The 22,659-nt window shown below is 38.8% G+C and overlaps 2 protein-coding genes across 2 annotated transcripts; both read left to right on the top strand.

Moving 5' to 3' along the window:
• Positions 1 to 593: 593 nt before the first annotated feature.
• On the top strand, positions 594 to 17,120 carry tmc4 (transmembrane channel-like 4). Its single transcript, XM_036588670.1, has 16 exons — positions 594 to 982; positions 3,297 to 3,483; positions 3,655 to 3,803; positions 4,084 to 4,260; positions 6,397 to 6,482; positions 7,405 to 7,550; positions 8,330 to 8,477; positions 8,834 to 8,992; positions 9,807 to 9,961; positions 11,235 to 11,361; positions 13,105 to 13,202; positions 13,606 to 13,789; positions 14,031 to 14,161; positions 14,757 to 14,912; positions 15,125 to 15,203; positions 15,810 to 17,120. The coding sequence occupies exons 1-16, from the start codon at positions 946 to 948 to the stop codon at positions 16,044 to 16,046; spliced, it is 2,256 nt and encodes a 751-aa protein (XP_036444563.1). The 5' UTR covers positions 594 to 945; the 3' UTR covers positions 16,047 to 17,120.
• Positions 17,121 to 17,617: 497 nt separating this feature from the next.
• leng1 (leukocyte receptor cluster (LRC) member 1) lies at positions 17,618 to 22,580 on the top strand. Its single transcript, XM_036588681.1, has 5 exons — positions 17,618 to 18,228; positions 18,697 to 18,879; positions 19,702 to 19,884; positions 20,026 to 20,141; positions 21,358 to 22,580. The coding sequence occupies exons 1-5, from the start codon at positions 18,097 to 18,099 to the stop codon at positions 21,569 to 21,571; spliced, it is 828 nt and encodes a 275-aa protein (XP_036444574.1). The 5' UTR covers positions 17,618 to 18,096; the 3' UTR covers positions 21,572 to 22,580.
• The last annotated feature ends 79 nt before the right edge of the window (positions 22,581 to 22,659 follow it).

The following is a 22,659-nucleotide window of genomic DNA, read 5'->3' as shown; positions in this document are numbered from 1 at the left end:
TGTTTTTGTCTGTTTCCTTTTCTCAGTAAGGGCTTTCTCACAGCTACACATCCTTTCAGACTCATGGTGTTGAGTTGTCTTCTCACAGTGGAAGGATGGACAGGAACACCTGTGAGTTTTCAGAGCTGAAGCAAGAGTGAAGATGATTTTGTAAAAGATGAAGGCTTTAAGCTTTAAGTACTGCTTGTCTGATGGTCACAGCTTTAGTAGTCTGCTAGGTCTTGCATGGTTGTTAGAAGCCCCGCTTTCTCTAAAACGTTTTATAATTTTTTTTTTACAAACTGAGTTTTGGAATAAATGTTTTTCCAATTAATTTCCTTTAACTTTCCACTGCATTATGCAAGTGGAGTGTCTTCTGTCTAATCTCCTCAGAAGCATCTCCTGAAAAAATGGATAACTTGTGGCAGTTATGACTGGAAATAAAATGAAGGGTGGTTTCTGATAATATTTCACATCTCATACTCCTTTGGTCTCCACAGTAACCACTAGCCGACAGGTCATTACAGCTTCTGTTTATGGCTTAGTGAGCTGATACACAATATGTCCTCTCCTCTATCTCCTCTATGTTATGATACCTTACTGTTGTATTTTTCCCTCCAGGATTTCCTCCACTAAGAGTTGTCATTTTCCTATCAGCAGGTGATACGACCTGTTCAGCAGATTGATTGTCAGATTAATTCAAACCCTGTCTGTAAACAGACACTTGAATCACAATGGACACGTAGCAGGTTCGGCGACAAGGAAGTGTCTCCAAGGGACATTTTTCTCGAGCTCAAAGTCCAGGCACGAGAGATTCTTGGAGCCACACATACCTCTGATCCACTGACATGAGCAGGACTCTGTCAGACTGCATCTGGTCTACACAAGTTAGAGCTGTTTTTAGGGCTGATGGTGTGTTTCTGGTCTATTGTCTGAGAAGCCGGAGGTGACTAAGAAGCTTTTCACATGGAGCTGAGAGAATTCAGAGACTCACATGCTTCAGGTAAGTACTCAAGTTTAAGACTGAGAGGTGTGGGGATGCTAAAGTGCTCAAGTGAGAGATAATCATGACATTACATACAGTCAGAATTGGTGAGAGCCTGGAGTAATGAGAAATGTGTGTACATTCACCATCCAGTTTATTAGTTTTGTTTTTGATCATGTGAGTTTCACTGCTATGTTGAAATATTCCACTACCCAAATAATATCTGGTCAATGATATCTGTAAACTGACCAATGATGACCAATGTGCAAGACATATTGAGCATGATGGGATTAACACTTGCAAATCCCAGGCTGTTTACATACTAGGGTTTATCATTCAGTAACTACAGGAACTTCAATGTAAACTGGTTGAGTAATTAGGTTATAGAGGGGCCCTGACCTTTTGTGGGGTTAATTATTTGTAATTCATTGCCAATGTAGCAAAACCTTATATTCTGAAATTGATAGGAGAAGGAAAAAATCTTCTTAATTTCTACTTTATTTCACGTTAATGGAAATTTAGACTATTTCTGTTGGTCCATTCATCAATAAATGATTGGACAATGATGGCTAGCACTTTCAAATTATGTAATAAGAATAAAACCATATCAAATGGAGTTAGGAGGTTTTGATATGACAGCGACAAACTGTACAGCTACACTTCAAAGGTTTATTCAAGGGTTTGTAAATTGTCCATTTTTATTGTTTTATATACAACAATAACTTCCACATGTAGATTTAAATACTATTTGCCAAATTAATTAATTAATTAAAAAGACACTTTCCAAATGCACAAAAACGTATAAATGGTAGTGTGTATAGTGGAGCTGTAAGGTAGGTGAGAATGGAAAGTGATCAATGGATGGAAGTACAAGGTAGGTGTTTCTAATAAAGAGGATGGTTAGTACAAAGAGATGCAGCTTCAGGATCGTTGTAGTACAGGTGTGAGTGTCTGCTGGCTGTGGTGCCTCTGGTGAATCTTACGAAAGACACTGGTCTAATGGGAGAGAGGCTGGAGGACAGCTCAGTTAGAGAAATGGGTCAGATTTATTTATAGTGCTGCAGCACTAACTGTATCTTCAGCTGAGTCTCAGCGGGGGAGGATGTTACACAACACCATTGCCATTCCCTCAAATTAAAACATCCTTCATTTTACCTTCTGAAACTCCCCCGTTCCAGCAGTGTCTATAACAGTGAATCTCTTCTGTCTTGTATGTTCTTCTCCAGCAGCACTCATCATGTCACATACAGTGAAAGTCAAACATAAAGTCATCAAAAGTTTGGGGACAATCAGCCTTTAGTCTTAGTGAAAACTTCTTAGGTTTATTTTGAAGAAAATATTTGTGACAATTGAGAAATGCAGCTTTAGGATCGTTGTAGTACAGGTGTAAGTGCCTGCTGGCTGTGGTGAAGCCTAAAACTCCCTTCCCCATGATAAAATTGCAGTAACGCACTGCCTCGAAAACGGCGACCAAAATAAAATATATTAAAATACACAATGATAATTATTTAAGTTATTATTAATAATAATCAACGTAAACAAGTATTCCGCCAAGAAATGTAGTTCCTTTAGAGTACGGTATTGTTGCTAAGAAACCATTGACCAAAAACAACAAAACAAAAAAGGTTTCTTACTTAATCAGTACACTTTGTGGTCCATGCGATCAGCATCACAGTCAAAGATTAATCCATTAACAGCAGAAGGGTTTTTCGTGCCGTGATAGAGCAATACAGAGTTCAGTTGTTGTGAGGTGGCTTAGCCAATCAGATTTTAGGACCGGAACTCTCTGTTATATAAATACGTATCATATTAGAATATATGTATCATATTTTATATATATATAAAACTATATAACTTCCTGCAGCTACTTTCTGCTTGTTAAACAGGGTCAATTCTTCCAAATTGAAGGTAAAATATTCATGTTCACTTTGAGCCCCTGCCCTTTTGCCCCCAGACTGTACAAGTGCCCTCTTGGTTGATGTGAATAATAATTGTATTTTACATTGCCTCCTCCTAGTCCCTAGAGTTGGGCTCATTTTGTCCTGCTACTGGCATTAATTTAGTTTTATATTTACAAGCTATTGTAAAAACATACAAACATTTAAAGAGAAAAAGCTTGAATCTGTTTTAACGGGCCACTGGCAGTACACTGAAATTGAAAAGTAACAGTGAGAATCAAACATTGCTTGAAAAACAGTATAGATGAGATGGCCTCATGGTCTTTTCACGGGCATTTTACATGTCTGTAATTTGAGATTATCAGTCCAACATTAATTGGTTTCTTATAATCTAATGCTACTGTATTTTTGTCCCACTCTGTTCTCTCCTTGAGGCTTCAATGACCACTATAGTCCCCAGTCCTCACTCAGGCACCGGGGCAGTCCTGACCTGCAGGAGAACGCAAACACAGTCCAGTTTGACTGGAGCTCACATCCTGAAGAGAGCGATGATGGAGATTCACATCAGCCTCAGAACCTCAAAGAGCTTCCACTGCACATGGCCCTAAAGAGAGCTATATGGTACTGTATGGTGCTACTGGGCTACTTGAGATTTTAAAGGGCCTTTATGGGCCTTTCTTTTTATATGCAGTCATGATTGTATATAAATTTCTACATGTGTTTTATGGAAACGGAATAGCTTAATAATAGAAATCAAATGCCCCCCCCCCTCTCTCTCTCTTTCTCTTTCAGGCAGGTGCAGCAGATGAGAGTACCAGTCGTAACCCGCTGGGGTTCGTGGCGCATCCATCAGTCCAAAGCATTCCGCCGATTTCGGGAAGACGCCAAGGACATGCTGGCTAAGCTGGCACTCTGGAGGAAAACGATTCACAAGATCGGAGGTGAAATGGAGAGAAACAAAAAGAGAAATGCTCTAAGACTAAAGTGCTCAGTTTTCTAGCTCAGCGGTTCTGACTCCATACACTAACACCATGTTCTTTCACAACTGTTTCAACTCATCAGATCATTATTAAAGCCTACATCAGTTCAATTAAGTCTTAGAGCAAGGAAAAGGTGCCAGAGTAGCTGAAGGCCAAGGAAAAGAGTCAAACACTGATTAAAAACATGGTGTTCATGTCTCTGGTTCATTTCTAAAGCTCATATCACTGTTTCTCTGAGCAGGACATTTTGGTGGTGGAGTCCAGTCCTATTTCCTGTTCCTGAGGTTTCTTGTTATTCTCAATTTGCTGTCCTTCCTGCTGATTGCTGGCTTTGTGATCATCCCCAGCATTGTCTTCCACACTGTTTCTTCCAGTGACTCCAGCAGCATAGACCCTCTGCCCTCTGTCAACCTGACAGGTAGGAGCACCTGGTTTTTGAGCTAAATATTTACTACTGAGCCCACTTTGTTAGACCCCCTTGCTAGTTAGAGAATGTAGACCGGCAGTTGGAGAATGTAGGCCATCTGTTGAGGCACAGTTACATTAACCCTTCATTAGTGGTCAGTTTCTATGTGCTTTTTTTTGTAATTTTGGATTTTTAACCAGTTTTCTCCCCAGTTTCGTCCAGTTCCATCCATTTGCTAAGATTTTCCTTATCACACAATGCTACAAAGCTGGTGCAGGCTAGCACCTGCTTCCTCTGAGACACATGAAGCAGCCCACCACATCTTTTTGAACTGCTTCTAACACAACGACATAGGACAGCCAAATGCCAATTATGTTACATTAGATAACAGACTCCAACAATGGCTAGCATTTTGCTGAGTGATAGGGGGAGAGGGCAGGGCCATCCTACACACCCAGAGACAGTGAGGCCAATTCTGCTGTCTTGGACTCAGACACAGATGGCTGGGAATCAAACTCACAGTCCTCCAACAATAGGCCCAACACTATGACGTTTGTGCCACTGCCAAGTCAGTGTGTGACAGCTGTGTTGAGAATGCTCCACCACCCAAATAATATCTGGTTAATATCTGGTCCTGTAAGAAACTGACTGGTGGTGAACGGGGTAGAGGGTGACTGCACCACAGATGGGCTACAGTCTGTAATTATACACCTATACAGTGGATCTATAAGGTAGGTGGACCTCATAAATGAAAATACAAAGTAAAAGTTTCTAATATAGTGGACAGTGAGTATATATTAAATACCAGTGACTGGCTAAAAATCACTGAAAGCTCAATCCTGATACGATATTACAGTTAATCACTCCTGTTTGTTAATGATCCACAGGAATCAATACTGTGTTTTACTTTACTTTCATATCACTTCAAGATATCTGGTCCAAAGTTTACCTTTGTGCAATATTTTACTTTGCTTGGAGCTTAAATGTTTCAAGTTGTGGTCTGATTCTGGCCTGGATTAATGATAAACATAAACGTGTAGCAGAGAGGCTGCCCAGTCTTTTTTTCTCCTTTCTCTGCTCTGGAATGTGCTATGACCTAAGCAAATGACCGTATAAGCATATAAATGAGTTTATGAGTAAGAGACACGGAAGTATGGCTCTTGTGTGTTGATTTCCTAGCACAGCAAATAAGATGGAAAGTAAAAAGGTTGCTCTGTGTGAAGTGCAGCAACAGAAGCCAGGTCAAGCTGAACTGAGCTCAAATTAACGGAGGCCTAGCTCGATCCACACTAGTGTCATATATCACTAAAACTCTTTTTGTTTCTTATAGACTCTTACGGTAATACCTAAATATTTCCTTTTCACTAACAACACTGTTCACACAAATGCTGCATTACCCACTCTCTCACTGGGTAATGCAGCTCTGAGGCTTTTGTATTTTTATATATATTTATATTCAGAACCAAAAATCTTATCCTCTAAAATCATTTGGAAAAAATCTTGTTCCATTGACTTCCATTTAAAGTTAGGGACAGGTTTCGTTTCGACAGTGACAGTAATAAAATTTTATTTGATATACACTTTTCAAGACACCCAAGGACACTGTACAATAAAAATAACAAAAAAATAGCATGTACAAAAATGCAAAAACAATATACATAATTTGCAAAAATCACAATTCTAGTTCACCCAAAAGCCAGCTGGAAAATGTGGGTTTTAAGACTAGCTTTGAACAAAGTCAGGGTCAAACAAGCAAGCAACTCAGAGAAGAAACTGTTCCACAGCTTGGGGCCAGCAATGCTGAATGCCATATAGTAAGTCTTTATTGTGTGTAGAATAACAAAAAAGTAATGATTCCATGTTTTATACTATATTCTTCAGAAGAGGAAGGAATGGAAGTTATTGGGTTGATTAAATTATGCTAAAAAGTTCCACTCATTCAAATAGAGTAGACTCAGCTATTCAGCTATGTAGACTTTTCTCAACATAAAGTATGACTATGATTTTTCAGTTTATAAGTTAAAAGTACCTGGGTTCTTTTTTGAATATTCAAAAATCAGTCTTTACATCTCTTTCTCTTGGTAAGCTGGACGAAAAACACTGTGTGATTGTTTTGTGTGGTTCTTTTTTGGCTTTTTGTCGGTCTAGGAAAGGACGTGTGTCTGCACTATGACCCTAATCCTGAGGTTCTCACTGTTTTCTACACATACTTCCTGGACTTGCTCTCAGGAACGGTACAAACACACACATACACTGTGGCTGCACACACCATTGACCCTCAGTTGGCCAGAGACCATTGCAAACACTAGGAGGGAAGAGGATCACACTGAGATATTAAAACAGAGAGCAGTGCAAATAGACAATCATCATTAAAGTTCAACAGAGTGCGCAAATAGCTAAATGTTGTTGTCAGAATTAAGTAAATAGTGAGATGCATGGGGACGATGTAGTTAATAATGCATTTCAGGACTAAGACAAAGCGGATTTGTACAGATGGTGTAAAATTACACTCACTCACAATAGCCTGCTCTTGTTCTTTGTGTTTATCTCTAAGGAAAAAAAACTCATATGACCTCAGAGTCTTTTTTGTGGAGTTCTAGATTTAACACCTTGAACCTTTACTGTTTCGTATTTAATCCTAAGACCTGTTGTTTGGTAACTACCATGAAAGTAATATATAAGTAATGCAGTGATGTAGATATGACAGTGAGAAATGTTGACCATTATATTTAGTGTTAATCTACACTCCCATGCAATAAATAAATAAATAAATAAACAGGCCAAGCCATAAATACTAATCATTTTTACTGATGGTTTTAGCCTGGTCAGAGTCCAGATATATAGAGAATATTTGGTCTCACATTAAACACAAACTAGCTTTGGCAGTGTTTGAAGCCATTCAGTGCTGAGTGGAATAATATTAGCTCTTCTTTCTATAAAAGGCCGTCTGCAGCTTTACCTACAAGACTTCAACATTTAAAGAAATCGAAGATAAAGCTGTTCCATACAAAGTTACTTTATCTATTTATCTAATTTGCTGACTAATGATTGGTTGTTAAGACCATTAAAAGACACATTACAAAAGTAAATTTTTCTTTGCACAGGAGCGTACTTGTTTAGCGAGTGGTGTAATTCTCTCCTCTCTCACCCTGCCAGGGCTTCATGGAGTATTCTTACATGTTTTATGGTTTCTATAACAACACGTTGGTCATAAGCAGTGGCTTCTCTTACAACATCCCACTCGCCTACCTGCTGACCGCTGCCTTCTATTTCCTCTTCTGCCTCGCCTGCATCATCGTTCGGTCAGTACGATGCTCTCAACGCCTCCAGCTCAAACACGCTGTTTTAGTGCCAAGTTGCATCTTGGCTGACAACTATAATGCACTGATTATAGTAGAAGACTTCTAATGACAAATATTAGAAGTAGTGAGAAAAAAATTAAGGTGCCTTCGTCATTATTTAACACTTAAACTCATAACTCTTTTGTAATTGCAAAATTTACATATTTTATAGCAGTTACTGACTAATTCAAAGTAGTTAATGAATAATAAATCTTAGAGTTAAAAAGTGACTAATCAGTCTAGCGTTTACACAGTCGACCACTTAGAGCTGCACTGTGTAAGATTTGGGCCTTAGAGACCTCTCTGGTGGAAATGTGTAATTGCATGCAACATGCAGAAGAACATTGTGTAACATCATATAATCAAATACAACTCAATCAAAACTTGGCGAAGGACGTGTCTTCCAAGGAGTTAGTGAATTATCCACTATTGTCATCATTTCTGCATTAGTATAATATTCATTTTACATCTGAGACACAAACATTGAGCTGAAACCTCTTTTTGAGCCTGGAACACTATCACAAACTCTGACCTGATGAATTATTACATAGTGCTGCTTTAAAATATTTGCTTAATATCCAACTTAAGACCTTTTTAAAGATTACTTTTTCAGTACCTACTACAAATGATTCAGTAACAACTATGAAACTGTGTATGTAAAGAAATTATGAAAGTGAGAAAAAGAAGTCTGAAACTTTGCTAATGGGCTCTCAGGGTAAGTGCCTCTTATTGGTCGATAGGATGGGCAGTGTGACTCGGATCATGGTGGCTGCGGGCGGAGGGGCTGTAGGCGGCTACAGTATGTTGGTTTTCACAGGATGGGATTACGGCCTTCAGGGAGAGCGTGCCACCAAGCTGAAACAGAACAACCTGCTCTACCAGTTACAGGTGAGAGGAAATGAAACAAGCGGCCTGCTGGACAGACACCAGATGGAATGGATTATCACAAGCTGCTTCAGATTACTGCTGCAAATTGAAGACTTACAAACCTTTTGCATGTTTTTTTGAGTTCAGATCAGACATTCAAACTTTCTCCCAAACTATTTCTTAACTCCATAAAAAGCAACTTTCACAGAGCATCCAAGCACTCAATGCCATTCTTTTACTCTTAGTTGTTCAGATGAATGACTGATGAGTTCAATTTTTTTTGCATGTTTGTTTTACATTTAGAGCTCTCTCTCATTCTCCATCTGTCCCTCTCTCTCTCTCTCTCTCTCTCACTCTCGTTCCCTCCCCTCTCTCAGGTGGATTTGGAGGAGGAGAGGATTAAACAGAAGGCTGCCTCTCTGACTCTGACGCAGACAGTGGGTCTGTACTCGTTGCGCATTTTCCTACAACTCTTCGGTCTCGCCATGATTGTGGGGGCTTTCTTTGGCATCGCTGCTGCGACCCAGTTCAGTCAGGTCAGCAACACCAAAACCAACCAGAGTTACTTACTGTCCACCAGAACAGCCACGCTGTACTGTAAAACATAATTAAAAGTCAGCTTGACTTAAAATTATAAGACATTATAAGACTTACTTTACAGACTTACTCTATCAGACTGAAAAGACATTTATTGCACTCTAGAAGCGCTCAAACATTTTAGAACAGCCAGAAATGTATAGAGCTGTAGAGTATTTTCTTAACGTGAAAACATCACATTGACTGAAAATGGACTTTTCTGACATTAAAATTAATAAATATAAATCAAATTAAACATGGGGCATATATTTGAGCCATATTTCAATATATACAAGCATATATGTGTAACACACAATTAACGATTTATGATAGAAAACATTAATAAATGGATGGCATATATTACTCATATATGCTAACTTCATGTTATATAATATAAGGTTTTTTATAAATCTTCTTTGTTTCTTCCTCATAGTTCCTAATGAAGTAAAAATTAGTAATAACAACATAACTAAACTCTAAAAAACATGCACATTGTAAGCTATGCAGTAAATCATTATAACTAAAGCCAAAACATTATTCCCTGACACACTTAAATAATTTCGTATATAAAAGCAAACAGATAACATACTAACAATTATAACTGCACCGAGATGTATTCAACCATGTATCAGACATATATGTATGTCTAATATTTGATACTTATATATATATGTATGTACAACAACATGTATATACACATTCTGTGTGGGGTCATTCAGAGTGATGCATTTTCATGCCCATGGTATTTTCTTTGTCTCTCACTTTTTCCTTCAGTCTCAGCAGCAAGGAGGCATTGTGGGCCTGATGCTCCAGTACTTACCCTCTATCGTCATAACAACAAGCAACTTTGTGGTGCCCTTCCTGTGTGACCAAGTCGCCCGGTTGGAGAAATATTCTCCTAGTATCACAATCATCCTGGCACTGCTCCGGTTAGATCTGCACATACAATCACTTACACTGACCACAGCAAATAGAGCACAGGAGACAATAGGAAGAACAAGAGATTTGTGTCTGCACTTACCATCAACTTTATTACCTTGTAATTCCACTCACTGTCCACTTTGTAAGTGCTACTTACCTATTAGGTCTATCTACCTCTAAAAGTGTACGATTACATACTGTAGCCACCTCTTATCATGCAGTTATCAACTGGGCCCTAGCCCATTCATCACTGGTCATTTTCTGTTTACCACCAGATATTACTTGGGTGATGGATCATTCACTACACAGCAGTGACACTGACATATGCCAAAACTGCAACAGCAAAATAGGCACTTAATACTGATTCAAAAATAATTCTAAATAAACATCAGTTGTTTTAGGTAGCTTTTTAAACTGCCCATTTGCTTGACCTAGACACCAGGCATCTATTTCCATTGGCCCATAGATTGTTGTTGGTGGGGGGTCACAACGCACACTATGTTGCAGTGCATGCTGAAGGACTGTAGTCCATCTCAGGGTGAAACGGGCTACTAAGAATAAAAAAAAAATAAAATAAAATAATTTCACGGGCCAAATAGGACTCTGTCACTGGCCTGACTTGGCCAGCGGGCTTTGTGTTTGACACATGGGGAGTAGAGGATGACTAACACAGGCTGCGTTCAGCAGGTGGGCTACAGTGTCTATCTGTAACCCAGCAATGAGGGAACTACAAGGTAGGGGTTTCTAATAAAGTAGACAATGTGTATATATTCCTTTGAAGTATTTATACAGAATGAATCAAAAATATATTATGTACTATAAAATAGTTATAGAAGTAGTCAGTGTTTCTGAAACTTTGTTAGTTAATGCTGTTGTAATCTCATTTTTCAAAACATGATTGATAGTATTATCAGTAGTCATGTAACACACTGCGAGAAACATCACAATGAGATTTGTCTGTTGGTCATCAGTGCTGGAGAGCTGCTACTGTGTGGCTAATTGCGCAGCCTTGTCAGAAGGCTGAGTGCTCTAGAGCTTTTGTCTGCAGCTTATGATTCTGTCTTTCATCAAATGGCCTTCAGAGTGAAGCATGCGTGAATGTTGTTTATTGCTTTGCTGCTCACATGGCTGTCCTCATTCCAGCTTACGTCCATTCACTCGTGCTCTCATTAGCTTGTTCTGTCCCACAGCAGGGAGAGTAACGTTTCTCACATTTCTTTTCTGACCACCCTCCACTGCCTTCTCTCTCTCCCTCACTCTCTCACTCTCTCGCCCCTCTAGGGCAGTGTTTCTGCGTTTAGTGAGTTTGGCAGTGCTGCTGTACACTCTGTGGGAGCAGATCACCTGTGATGGAGACGTCACTACTGGGAAATGCGTACCCTGCAGTTACAACAATGAGCAGTATCAGGTGAACGACAACATACAAATATATAAACACACTAGTCGACGTTTCTTCTCAAATCAAGGGTATTAATAGGTAGTGTATTACCCTTTGCGGCAGTAACACCCTGTACTATACTGGGAATGATTTACACTAGATGTTGGAACATTGCTGTGAGTATTTGATTACATTCAGCCACAAGAGCATTAGGGAGGTTAGGGTACTGATGTTGGATGATTTGTTTTGGATCACAAACACCACTCCAACTCATCCCAAAAGTATTTGTAGGTGCTACATTACTCCACTGCCTCACAGCTTAGTGTTGGAAAGCTCTAGCTATGGCTTGGCATTTGTCATGGTGACCTTAGGCTCATGTGTGGGTGCTCCAGGGCATCCCATTCTATTGTAATTATTTTTGTGGAGTTGTGTATGTGCAATTGCACCTTAAAGTAGCTAAATTCACTAATTAGAAGGGGTATCTGAAGACTTCTGGACATATAGTGCATTGTCACCAAGAAGATGACTGAACATCTAGCATTGTCCGATACTCTGGCCTTATAAAACCCCGATTTGTTACATTGATATGTACTCACTTTATTAGGAACACCTGTACACCCACTCATTTATGTTCTTTCATGCAATTACTTGATCAGCCAATCACATGCAGTGCATATTCACATAAACTGGGCAAAAGATTTGATCTCAGTGATTTTGACTGTGGCATGCATATTGGTGCCAGACAGGCTGGTTTGAGAATTGCTGATCTCCTGGGATTTTCACACACAACAGTCTTTAGAGTTCAATCAGAATGTGGCAAAAAAGAAAAAACATTCTGTGAGTGGCTATTCTGTGGATGGAAATGCCTTGTTGATGAGAGATGTCAGTGGAGAACGGCCAGACTAGTTCACTTGCTGACAGAATTACTACAGTTACTCAGATAACCACCGTTGAATCTTGAGGCGGATGGGCTACAACAACAGAAGACCATGTTGGGTTCCACCTCTGTCAGCCAAAAACAGAAAGCTGAGGCTGCAGTGGGCACAGGCTTACCAAACTGGACAGTGGAACACTGGAAACACATGGCCGGGCCTGATGAATCTTGATTTCTGCTGAGACACACAGACGGTAGAGTCAGAATTTGGTGCCAACAGCATGAATTCATGGACCCAACCTGCCTTGTGTCAACAGTCCAGGCTGGTATAGGTGGTGTAATGGTGTGGGGAATGTTTTTTGTTCTGTTAATACCAATCAATCATGGCGAGAATGCCACAGCCTATTTGAGTGCTGTTGCTGACCATGTTTACCATCTTCTAATGGCTGCTTCCAGCATGACAATGCATTATGTCACAAAGCAAAAGTCGTTTTAAACTTTTTTCACAAATGACAATGAGTTCAGTGTTCTTCAGTGGCCTTTCCAGTCAGCAGATCTGAATCCAGTAGAACACCTTTGGGATGTGGTAGAACAGGAGATTCACAGCATGAAAGTGCACCTGAAAAATCTGCAGGACCTGCATTATGCAATCATATCAACATGGACCAGAATCTCAAAAGAATGTTTCCAACATTATATGGAATCCATGCCACGAAGAACTGAGGCTGTTTTGAAAGCAAAGTGAGACCCTATCCAGTATTGGTATAGTGTTCCTAATGAAGTGTTCGGTGAGTGTATATAAAATGTGCTTCCATAGTTATAGAGGTCCAAGTTTAGTGATGTTTCTTTTTGTTTCTCTTCTTTTTGTCTGTTTTCTTACATCCCACTCATATGCACAGTGCTGGGAGACACGGGTGGGGCAGGAAATGTACAAGCTGACACTCTTTGACTTCTTGATCACCATTGCCATGCTTGTTCTGGTGGAGTTTCCACGCAGGTCTGTCCATCTGGATGTCTCTTTCTCAGTGTAGTTAGTTCAGTTTTTCAATTCAGTCAGATCAATTCATTTCAATTCAACTGAATTCATTTAAATTCAGTTCAAATCAGTTCATTTTAATTAATGCCAGATAATTTCAGTTCATTTAGGCTATGCTTTATTTGAATAACAGCACATTTGTATTGACAGACCCAGGTTACAAAGTTTGTGAATATTAAAGAACAACAAATAAGAAACCTAACATTTTGGAGCCTGTAATGGAAATAGAAAACTGTATCACTTTTTATTATAGAACTTTAAATCTGTTTATTTTCTGGAGATATTCTGTGCAATGCGGTGCCGCTGATGAGGCTTGTATGTGTGTGTGTGTGTGTGTGTGTGTGTGCGTGTGTGTGTGTTACAGATTTGTTGTGGACAACTGCTCGTGTAAGTTGGTGCAGTGGGTGGGTCGGCAGGAGTTTCTGGTGCCGCCAAACGTTCTGGCTCTTGTGTACGGTCAGACGGTGGTGTGGGCCGGTGCCTTCTTCTGTCCTCAACTGCCCCTCATCAACACCATCAAATTCATCATCATCTTCTACTGCAAAAAGGTGCGACATTGTCTTCATTATCATCATCACCATCATCATCATCATCATCATCGTCATCATCATCATGTTTATTTAAATAGCCTTTCCATTATCTTTTAATCTCACATTTCTTCTGTATCCTTCTACTTTCCCCCACTTCTTGTCTTCCCTGTATGTCCACCTCTGTCTCACTCCTTCTTCTCTCTCTTTGAGAATGTGTGTGTATGTGTTGCGAGACACTGGGATTGTCTGTATGTTTCAGGGCACTCTGTTCCAGAACTGCCGTCCAGCTCTCAGGACTTTCCGCTCCACCAGCTCCAACTTCTTCTTCTTTGTGGTTTTGCTGATTGGCTGGATGCTCGCCAGCGTGGTGCTTATTTACAGTGTGGCCACGTGAGTGTCCATCTGACAGACCCACACTGACCAATACACAGTTTTGCATTATAACTGCAGTCTTACATCTCAAATAGTGCAGAGCATAGAAACGCTAATCCTGTAAACCTTTCACACACATTGTTAATGTATTGCAACATCTATTATTATTATTATTTATTTATATTTGTTGTTGACATTACAATGGTTATTGTTGTTAACAATAATTATATTTTTTTATTATAATACTTATACCGTAACAACAATTGAATAAAAAATAAAGATAAAAAAATCAAAAATCATAATAATATTATAATAATAATGTTGCTGCTGTTGCAGTAGTGGTAATAGAATTTAAATAAAAATAAACAAGATTAACAATATTGATACATTTAAGAATAATATAGTATCAAAATATTTATGTTTTATGTTTTATAAATATTATATTAAAAATAATAAAATATTGTACAGCTTAATAAAAGTATACTTATAACACTATTATAATTATAAAAATAGTATATAAAATATTCTGAAAGTGTTATACAACCTAACAACAACAATAACAATAATAATAATAATAATAATAATAATAATGTTATTTTTTCTTTTTATCTAGTATTCATCCCTCCTACAACTGCGGTCCATTCCGCTTTTCCGAAACCATGTGGACTGTTGTTCCCAACTCCTTCCATTCACTCTCCAACACCACCCAGGAGTTTCTGTTCTACATCGGCTCGCAGGCCTTCTCCATCCCGCTCTTCATTTCGTCCTGGTGAGTGTCCTCATCAGACATGACGGGTTACTAAATCTTTACACTTCTGTTTGTGTGTGAAGTCATTATGTTTAATTCTAGTCCAGTCCAGTCTAATTCAGGCAGCTTTCATTCCCTATTAACAGTCTGTAATGTGAAGCATAGAGTGGTGTAACAGTAACTTTTCAATAATTTGTCATAAAATGACAGGCTGTTTATTTCCACTTCTTTAGTGTGTTTCTGTGTTATGTTGCTGCACTCGCCACAGTCTATGGGAAAACTGTAGCTCTACTGAAGAACCAGCGTAAAATGGTGAGAAACACAGAGACAAACAACTGCAGCAGTCTCTCTATACAGCCTGCACTGTCTATTTCACTCTTTTTCTTTAAATTACCAGGCCTTTGTTTTATTCATTAGATAAACTAGTATATATACTGTATGTTTACATACAGTTATGTGTGAAAGTTTGAACATCCTGAGCCAAATTACATGTTTTGTTGATTTTCTAAGTGAAAATAAGTTAACACATTCTCTACAGGGAACAAACTTAAATATGGCATATCTCTTTGCTGAATTTAAAATAAAAATAAAATAAAATTTGCACAGGCCACATTTTATGTTTTATTTTTTTTCACAATATGTCAAATTCAGCAAATAAACAGCAATTGTGGATTAAAATATGCAGAAGTTGTTCTCTGTAGAGGACGAATTAACTTATTTTCACTTAGAAAAACAACAAAACATATCATGTGACCAGAGGTGCAAAATTTTGTTCATGACTGTACATATATTTACATAAATATAACATATATTCCTAAAATACTGTGTCCAGTAAATGTCTCTTGTGATGCTTCTGCATAAACTAGTAAAACTTGATCTCATGAATGAACTCCATCTGTATTTACCTGTCCTATACAGGAGGGGCGTGATAAGCAGTTTTTGGTTAAACAGATCAAAGAGATAGCAGCGCTTTACAAAGAAGAGCAAGAACCAGAGCAGCCCCTGAGACAAAGCCAATCCCAGAGGAATGGCACACCGCAGTGGGGGGGACAGCACAACCCTGCGTTTGACCCAGACATAGAGATGATGACACAACCCAGAGCTTTTTTCCCAGATGACTATGAGAATCCTGGACTCCATTACAGAGAAGGATGACCAACGGCTTAGACTCATTAACTGACAGCACCAGACCTGTGTTAGTCTTTCTTTTAGACCTGGAAAGTACACCAGAGAGACTCAGACAGAGTGCTGAGGTGCACATTTGTGTCCTATAAAAACTCCATCTACAGCATATCTTAACTCATTATTTTTTCATTTCTTTTGGAACCAAACCTAACAAAATACTATATTTTTTGTGAAGGACCTATTCTCAAGGGAATTCACATATGTACCATATATGAAAATAATTTCTTTTGGAAAAACATTTTAAAAGGATTATACTGCATGTAAAGGATAGACCTGTTGCAAAAAGCATTTACATATATGTGCCATATATAAAATATGGTGATAGGGCTTATATTTCATCAAATGCACACTGTGAAATCAAATGTTTTCGTAATTTTGACCTTTGTGTGATCCTTTATGCATTACCTCTGAGATAGCCAGCAAAACAACTTTATGTAATATAATGTAATAAATATATGTATTTAGTGCCAAATGGATTGCAGTGTGTTTGGAGCTCCTCTTTCTTCATCAGACCTGACTGATCTGTTTTCTATTTCCACTCAAGTTCTTACATTCAGTTTTTACACAAATGATTTGCCTGCTGTTTGCAGGGACTCTGATGCGCAAATATGTGCAGACAGTATTGTATGTTATGTGCATGCAATGTCTAAACAGCGAGCAGCAAATGAGCTCACTGCAGTGATGGCTGAAGTTTAATTTGTCAAATTCTTTGTTATGTGAGAAATTGTTTAACTGCTAAAGTAGCAATGCTATATTTAAATTTGGTGATTGTTCCATGTTTGATTTTCTGCCTACACAAGCCCACAGCACAGCACTTAATCTATGCAGTCAGTTCATCATTAGGCTGTTAAAGACCAGAGGAGGTGCTGTGATAACTGTGAGGAAGACATCCTTTGGACAGTCAGCTTTTTCTCTAAGAGCAGCTCACACTCAGAATGAGCTGCCTGTACATATAAGAGAATGCATTTCATTTGGTTCTTTTTCAGCTCATTTAAAGTCTTGGCTGAAAAACAATAAATAATGTCATCATAGCATGTAAATAATTTTAACGGCTGGCATTGCGCTTTATTTTTTATTTTATTGTCTTTTGTCATCCCTTTTCTTGCTGAGGATATTGTCAAATTATGTAAAAATCCTGAAACATGTCAAACTGAAAAAGAAAACAAAAGACAGATGTATATGGTGAAGTTGGGTAATGAAAAATGAGTAAAAAAATAGACTTATGGTAGGCTAGACAGTCACCGGGATAAATAAATGTATATATTATTTACATTTGAGCATGCAAGTTTTACAAAGGCATATAGATTTGTTTACATGAAGGTAATGGTTAGAATTCTTCTTGCAGTATCCTCCTGAGACCCAGAAAAATTAAAGCTTGAGAATTTCAGTCATTTTAGAATAAAATTAGTCTATTGGCTGGAAAAAAAAACTTGTCACAGTGATTTTTTTCACTTTTCGTTTATTTGATATAGTTCATAATATTGTTTGTAACAACTGCTGGTGTGACCCTCGTGTGGTCGTCACAGGTAGTGCAGCGTACATCATTTACGTGATGACGTACGCTGCACCACGTCGGGCTGTCGCTGTGTTTAAACGTGTGCTGATAAATAAACGGAGACTCGGTGAAGGTTTATTTTAGATACTGTTCTTTTAAATATATACTTTACTTAAATTCGGTCTATGTTTGTAGTGTGATTATAGGGCAAAGGAAGTCGAAATGAACGTGATGTAAATGTAAGAGATACATTTACAGCGAAAGAGTCGGGCCCGGAGTGGAGCATTAGCTTAGCTTAGCCGGTTTGTTTTGGTAGTGCTAAGAGGCGAAACTGTGACATTTTAAAATAGAAGAGCATTAAATCAATAAAATACTACCTTATTTGAACAACCAGTTAGATTCAGGCAAACGTAAACTAGTATAAAATGTTAAATCAGTAAATCGGCAGATCAGTAAGCTTCGTTAGTTTTTTTGTATTTTGTTTTTTTCTCCTGTTGTCCGTTGTAAAGTTTTACGGTCGCAGTCATGAACATTCTGCCGAAGAAGAGCTGGCACGTGCGCAATAAGGACAACATAGCGCGCGTTCGGCGGGATGAAGCGCGCGCCGCCGAAGAGGAGCGCGAGATCCACCGGCGAGCGGAGCGCGCGGAGCAAGAGGTAACCATAGCAACGGAGTATGGCAGTTATTGCAGTGCAATTATGTCCTTTACAGGCGAAACATAGCAGTTAATGTCCTTTTACCGTTAATGCGGTGAAGTTAATGCTCATAACGGCTTGTGAGGAGCAGCTAATGAGGTTTACGGTCAACACAGTGCAGCTAATTTAAGACCGATGCACTGCAGTTAATGACCTTCCCAGTTAATACAGTGTAGTTGATGCCTTTGCGATGAACTGTAGAAAGTCCTTCACATTAAATGCAGTTGATGACCTTCACTGGCAATGCACAGTTAAAGGCTAAAGGTTGGGTGCAATCCAGAACATTTCTACAAAATGTATTTCATTTTTTCAAACACAACTCATCTGTCATAATTTAACCTTTTTCAACAGTATTTGTCAAGAGGCACACTGAGTGCAGCAAGGAAAGGAGATGAGTCATTGTTCTGTCACTCCTCACTTTCCCCACAGGCTCGAACGGAGTATCTGAGGAAGAAGTCCCGCACGGCCCTCGAGCAGCGAGGAGGATACAAAGAGGAGGGAGAGCAGAGTGGAGGTTCAGGAGGGATTGAACATCTCAACTTATTTCCTTTGGAGGAGTCTTCAGAAAAGAAAGGCAATGCAGAATATCTTAAAGAGAAAAGGGAAGAGAAGGTAAAGCCTGCATACTTTAAAATTAACATCTGCTTTCGCATATGCTTCCACACGTGCACACACTTGTGGTATATTTTTATTGTAGATCATAGTTTATAGGAGATCATATTTTCTACAGTGTACAATCATTGTCAAGGGAAGTAAGGCTTTTAGTTTCTAAGACATAAGAAATGTTGGAGTCATTTTATGTAGAATATGAACAATAAAAAACTGCAGTACAGTAGTTAGGCCTGTTGATAAAGGATGAATAATTACTAAAATTAGTTTTCTGTTTGCTCTCTTCTGCTCTTTTGAGATATCAGTGTTTCACCAGAGACTGTACTTTTCAGTTAAAGTTCTGTGCTCATCCTTTACTCAAGCATGAAGGAGGCCAGTTTGTAGTGTTGCTTTTCACCTTAATGCTGTACCCTAGTAAAATGTGGTAGTCAGTTGTTTTCCTTCACTTTTGTTAGAATGTTAGAATGTACACACTTCTGTTAGAATGTTGGCACTTCCTAAGAATCTGTTCTTCCCATTCTTTAAATGATATTCGGTTAATCTGCTTCTGGTGTTTAGAAGTCGACAGATATGACAGTTATGCTTGTGATGTGAGAGAAAGCTTCTGGCTCAAAATGGACATCTGGTTCTCTTCACTGTGATTATAAATAACTGAGGAGAGATTGTACTTCATCAGCTTTCTCACAGCAAGACCCATTTCTGTCAAAACTTGTCAGAACATATTTAAATGAAACAAGCTAAAGTGTTGAAGTTGTTTAGCTATGAGTTGGGCAGAAACTCTGAATGCGCACTTGAATTATGTTGTCTCTTTTACCTGTCTATCAGGAGAAACAGGAGCGTGCCATTGGCCTGTTAGTATCTCTTGGTCCTGCCCCTGGAACTGAGGCTACACCCTGGTATCTGAAACACAGAGAAAAGGAGAAAGAAGAGGATAGAGATAGAAAGGAGAGGTGCAAAAGGAAGAGCATAACGGAAGAGGAGAGGGAGAAGAAAGAGCGGAAGTTAAAGGTACACCAAATTATTATTTTGCTGTTTTCACTCTGGAGGGAAGGGATTTTGTGTTCAGGCATTGTCACTGTACAGTTTAGTCCACACGTAGTATTTTTTAAGGATCTAATGGGATATTCTTAATATATTGTCACTTCAAAGGAGAGGCTGGACCCTCTGTTGGACATGAAGAAAGCCCTGGCAGTGAAAGACAGAAAGGAGAAAAAACACAAGAAGAGAGAAAAGAGAGATAGAGGGGAGAAGAGGAGTGGAGAAAGGTGAGAGTTTCTTCTTTCTTCTCTTCCCACCAATGATGTGTCCTGTTTGCCTACACAGCAACCTATTCATCCCAAACATTTTATTTTATGACACAACAGTGAGTACCTTCTGTTCTATCACTCTGTCTAAATGCTGTGTTTGGAATATGAGTGCTTTAGTGATTAGAGTGTTTACTTGTGAACACCAGCTTATTGTGTTACCATGTTACCATTTTATATTATTTTACATTTAAAAAACACTCCATTCACAAAACTAGGTTCATGATTCAGTAATCCCAACTTTCAAACAACACAGCTGCAATAGGTGGCATAATTAATAGCCTGTCCACTCGCCAAGATGAATTGTCACAGCTCCACGATGCACATTGTCACATGTCATGATGCGTTGTCACACCTCTGCTTATAAGCCTTGTTTTGTGTATTAGTGATGGGCATTACGCCTCTTTTCCGTGAGTCTGATCTCTTGACTCAGGTCATAAATAAGAGCACACAAACAGCTCTTCATTCAGTAGCATTGACAGTTTTTTTATTCCCAAAATTAGCCAAGTTAGCAATATTATTTGTCATTGAATTTTCAGTGAAACCTTAGGCTTACGTAATTGATAAATTAACAATATTTGCAATTTGTTTGCCTGTTTTAAAACTGAAGAAATCAAATGATAAGTAGTTACACTAGATACATTTCTAGAGGCAAAAATCACAAGATAGGCAGGTGAGCAAAATGCAGGCATCCACAAAGGCAGGTAAAATAAAAAAATCAGGGGAACTAATTAGGCATATTAGGAAACAAGGATTACATGACAAAAACACCAAGAAAAAAAACAGAGCCAAACTAACACAACAAGTACAGGTTTGGTGAAAGGTAGGGATAATGAGAGCGCAGAGCCAGATGTTCCAAGGACATTCCAGTAGGGTTTCAGATACAGTGTTAAAGAGCTACCCATTTGTTTTGTCTTAATTTATAAAAAAAACTGGTATATATACACACACACATAGCTTTTTGAGCATAACATAGTTAAGCTTACATCTCTTGAAATCCAGTGGTTTAGATCCTACATAGCATTGCTCCAAATTTGGGTTGGTATCTGATAGGGCTTGCCAACCAGGTTGGAGTGGTGTTGTACAACAGGGGAGAGATTTTCATTTGATCAGTCTCCTATTAAATCACATTACAAATGTACTGTAAAGAAATGTAATCTCTTCTTTATTCTGGCAGCTCGATTGAAAGGTTGCGTGCCGAACGGTTGCAGAGAGAAGCGGAGGAGAGGAGACGAACACAAGCGCTGCTGGATCAGAGGAATGGAGTGGTGAAGGAGGGAGAAAGAGAGAAGGAATTGGGCGACAGAGACAGACCATACAACAGTGCCTACTTCCCTGAGCTGGCACGCAAAAGGCAGAGAAGGGACAGAGACCAGTACGGCCTCTGCTAGCTTTCACATTTATTTATCTGATGACAAAGTACACTGGGTTTCAGATTGAACAAAGTGCAGAGATCGTTATGAGGGGTTAATTGTAAAAAAGGCATTGATTGCTCAGTGCACTCGCTGCCAGTTACTGTGTTGTTAAACTGTGGACCAGTTGCGCCTTTAAGCTGGCTGTTAACAGCCTTGGTCTTTTTGAAGGAAAGAGGCACTTTTAAACACAGCCTGGTGCACAGTGCAGTCCGTCTAATAAGACAGAGTCAAAGTCAACTCACTGGAGTGAAATTACGTTGGATCCTAATACCACTGCATACAAGACAATACAAGACAGCAGGAATTAAGATTATCAATGGTCTGTCTGTATTTTTGAAAGAGTGAGAAAAACTGTTAAAGTGGATGTGTTCCAAAAATACAGGAACTTGTTATTGACTATAACCTGTGTATAGTTTGTTTCTTGATAAACTTTTTTGAGTGTTATTGGTGTACCAAAAAAATCTCACAGCCTCTTTTGGTCAACTTTCTTCTTTGTGTTTTAAAAATTAAAGGGAATTTAAGGGAGTTTACCTTTAGTAAGTGAAGAAATTTTGAAAAAAAGTGTTATAATCACTGTCTCTATGGTCGAAACAGTGTGATGGCTTGTATCATAGAGAATATGTCATAAATTTCTTTATTATGAGCTGCAGACTTTTCCTGTCCCTACTTTTACAGGAAGAGGCCAGGAATAGCCAACCTAAGATCTTTGCTTTTGATTTAAATAGATGGGCAGCTGATTGCCAAAGCAGTACAACAACAACAATAGACCCAGAAGAAACAAAGTAGTCTGTCTGTTCAAAATCATGACATTTGTCATTTAATGGTTGCTAATACCTGGCCCACACTACAGGATAATCTGGCCAGCTTGAGTCTAGTTTGGCCCTCCCAACAATCACAAAAGCTTTCCTGACTTCAGAAAGGTATTAATTGATAATAATTCCAGATTATCCTGTGGTCAGTACCCCTCCAGTGAGCTCCATGTTCAGACGTGACCAGGCGATTTTGAATCATTAATATTAAAACTGCACTGTGTACGTTTTTTAAATTGTGAGAAGTAGCATTAC

The sequence above is a fragment of the Colossoma macropomum genome, unplaced genomic scaffold (genome assembly GCF_904425465.1).
Source record: "Colossoma macropomum unplaced genomic scaffold, Colossoma_macropomum, whole genome shotgun sequence".
Taxonomy (NCBI): domain Eukaryota; kingdom Metazoa; phylum Chordata; class Actinopteri; order Characiformes; family Serrasalmidae; genus Colossoma; species Colossoma macropomum.
This window is presented reverse-complemented; position numbering and strand designations above follow the sequence as displayed.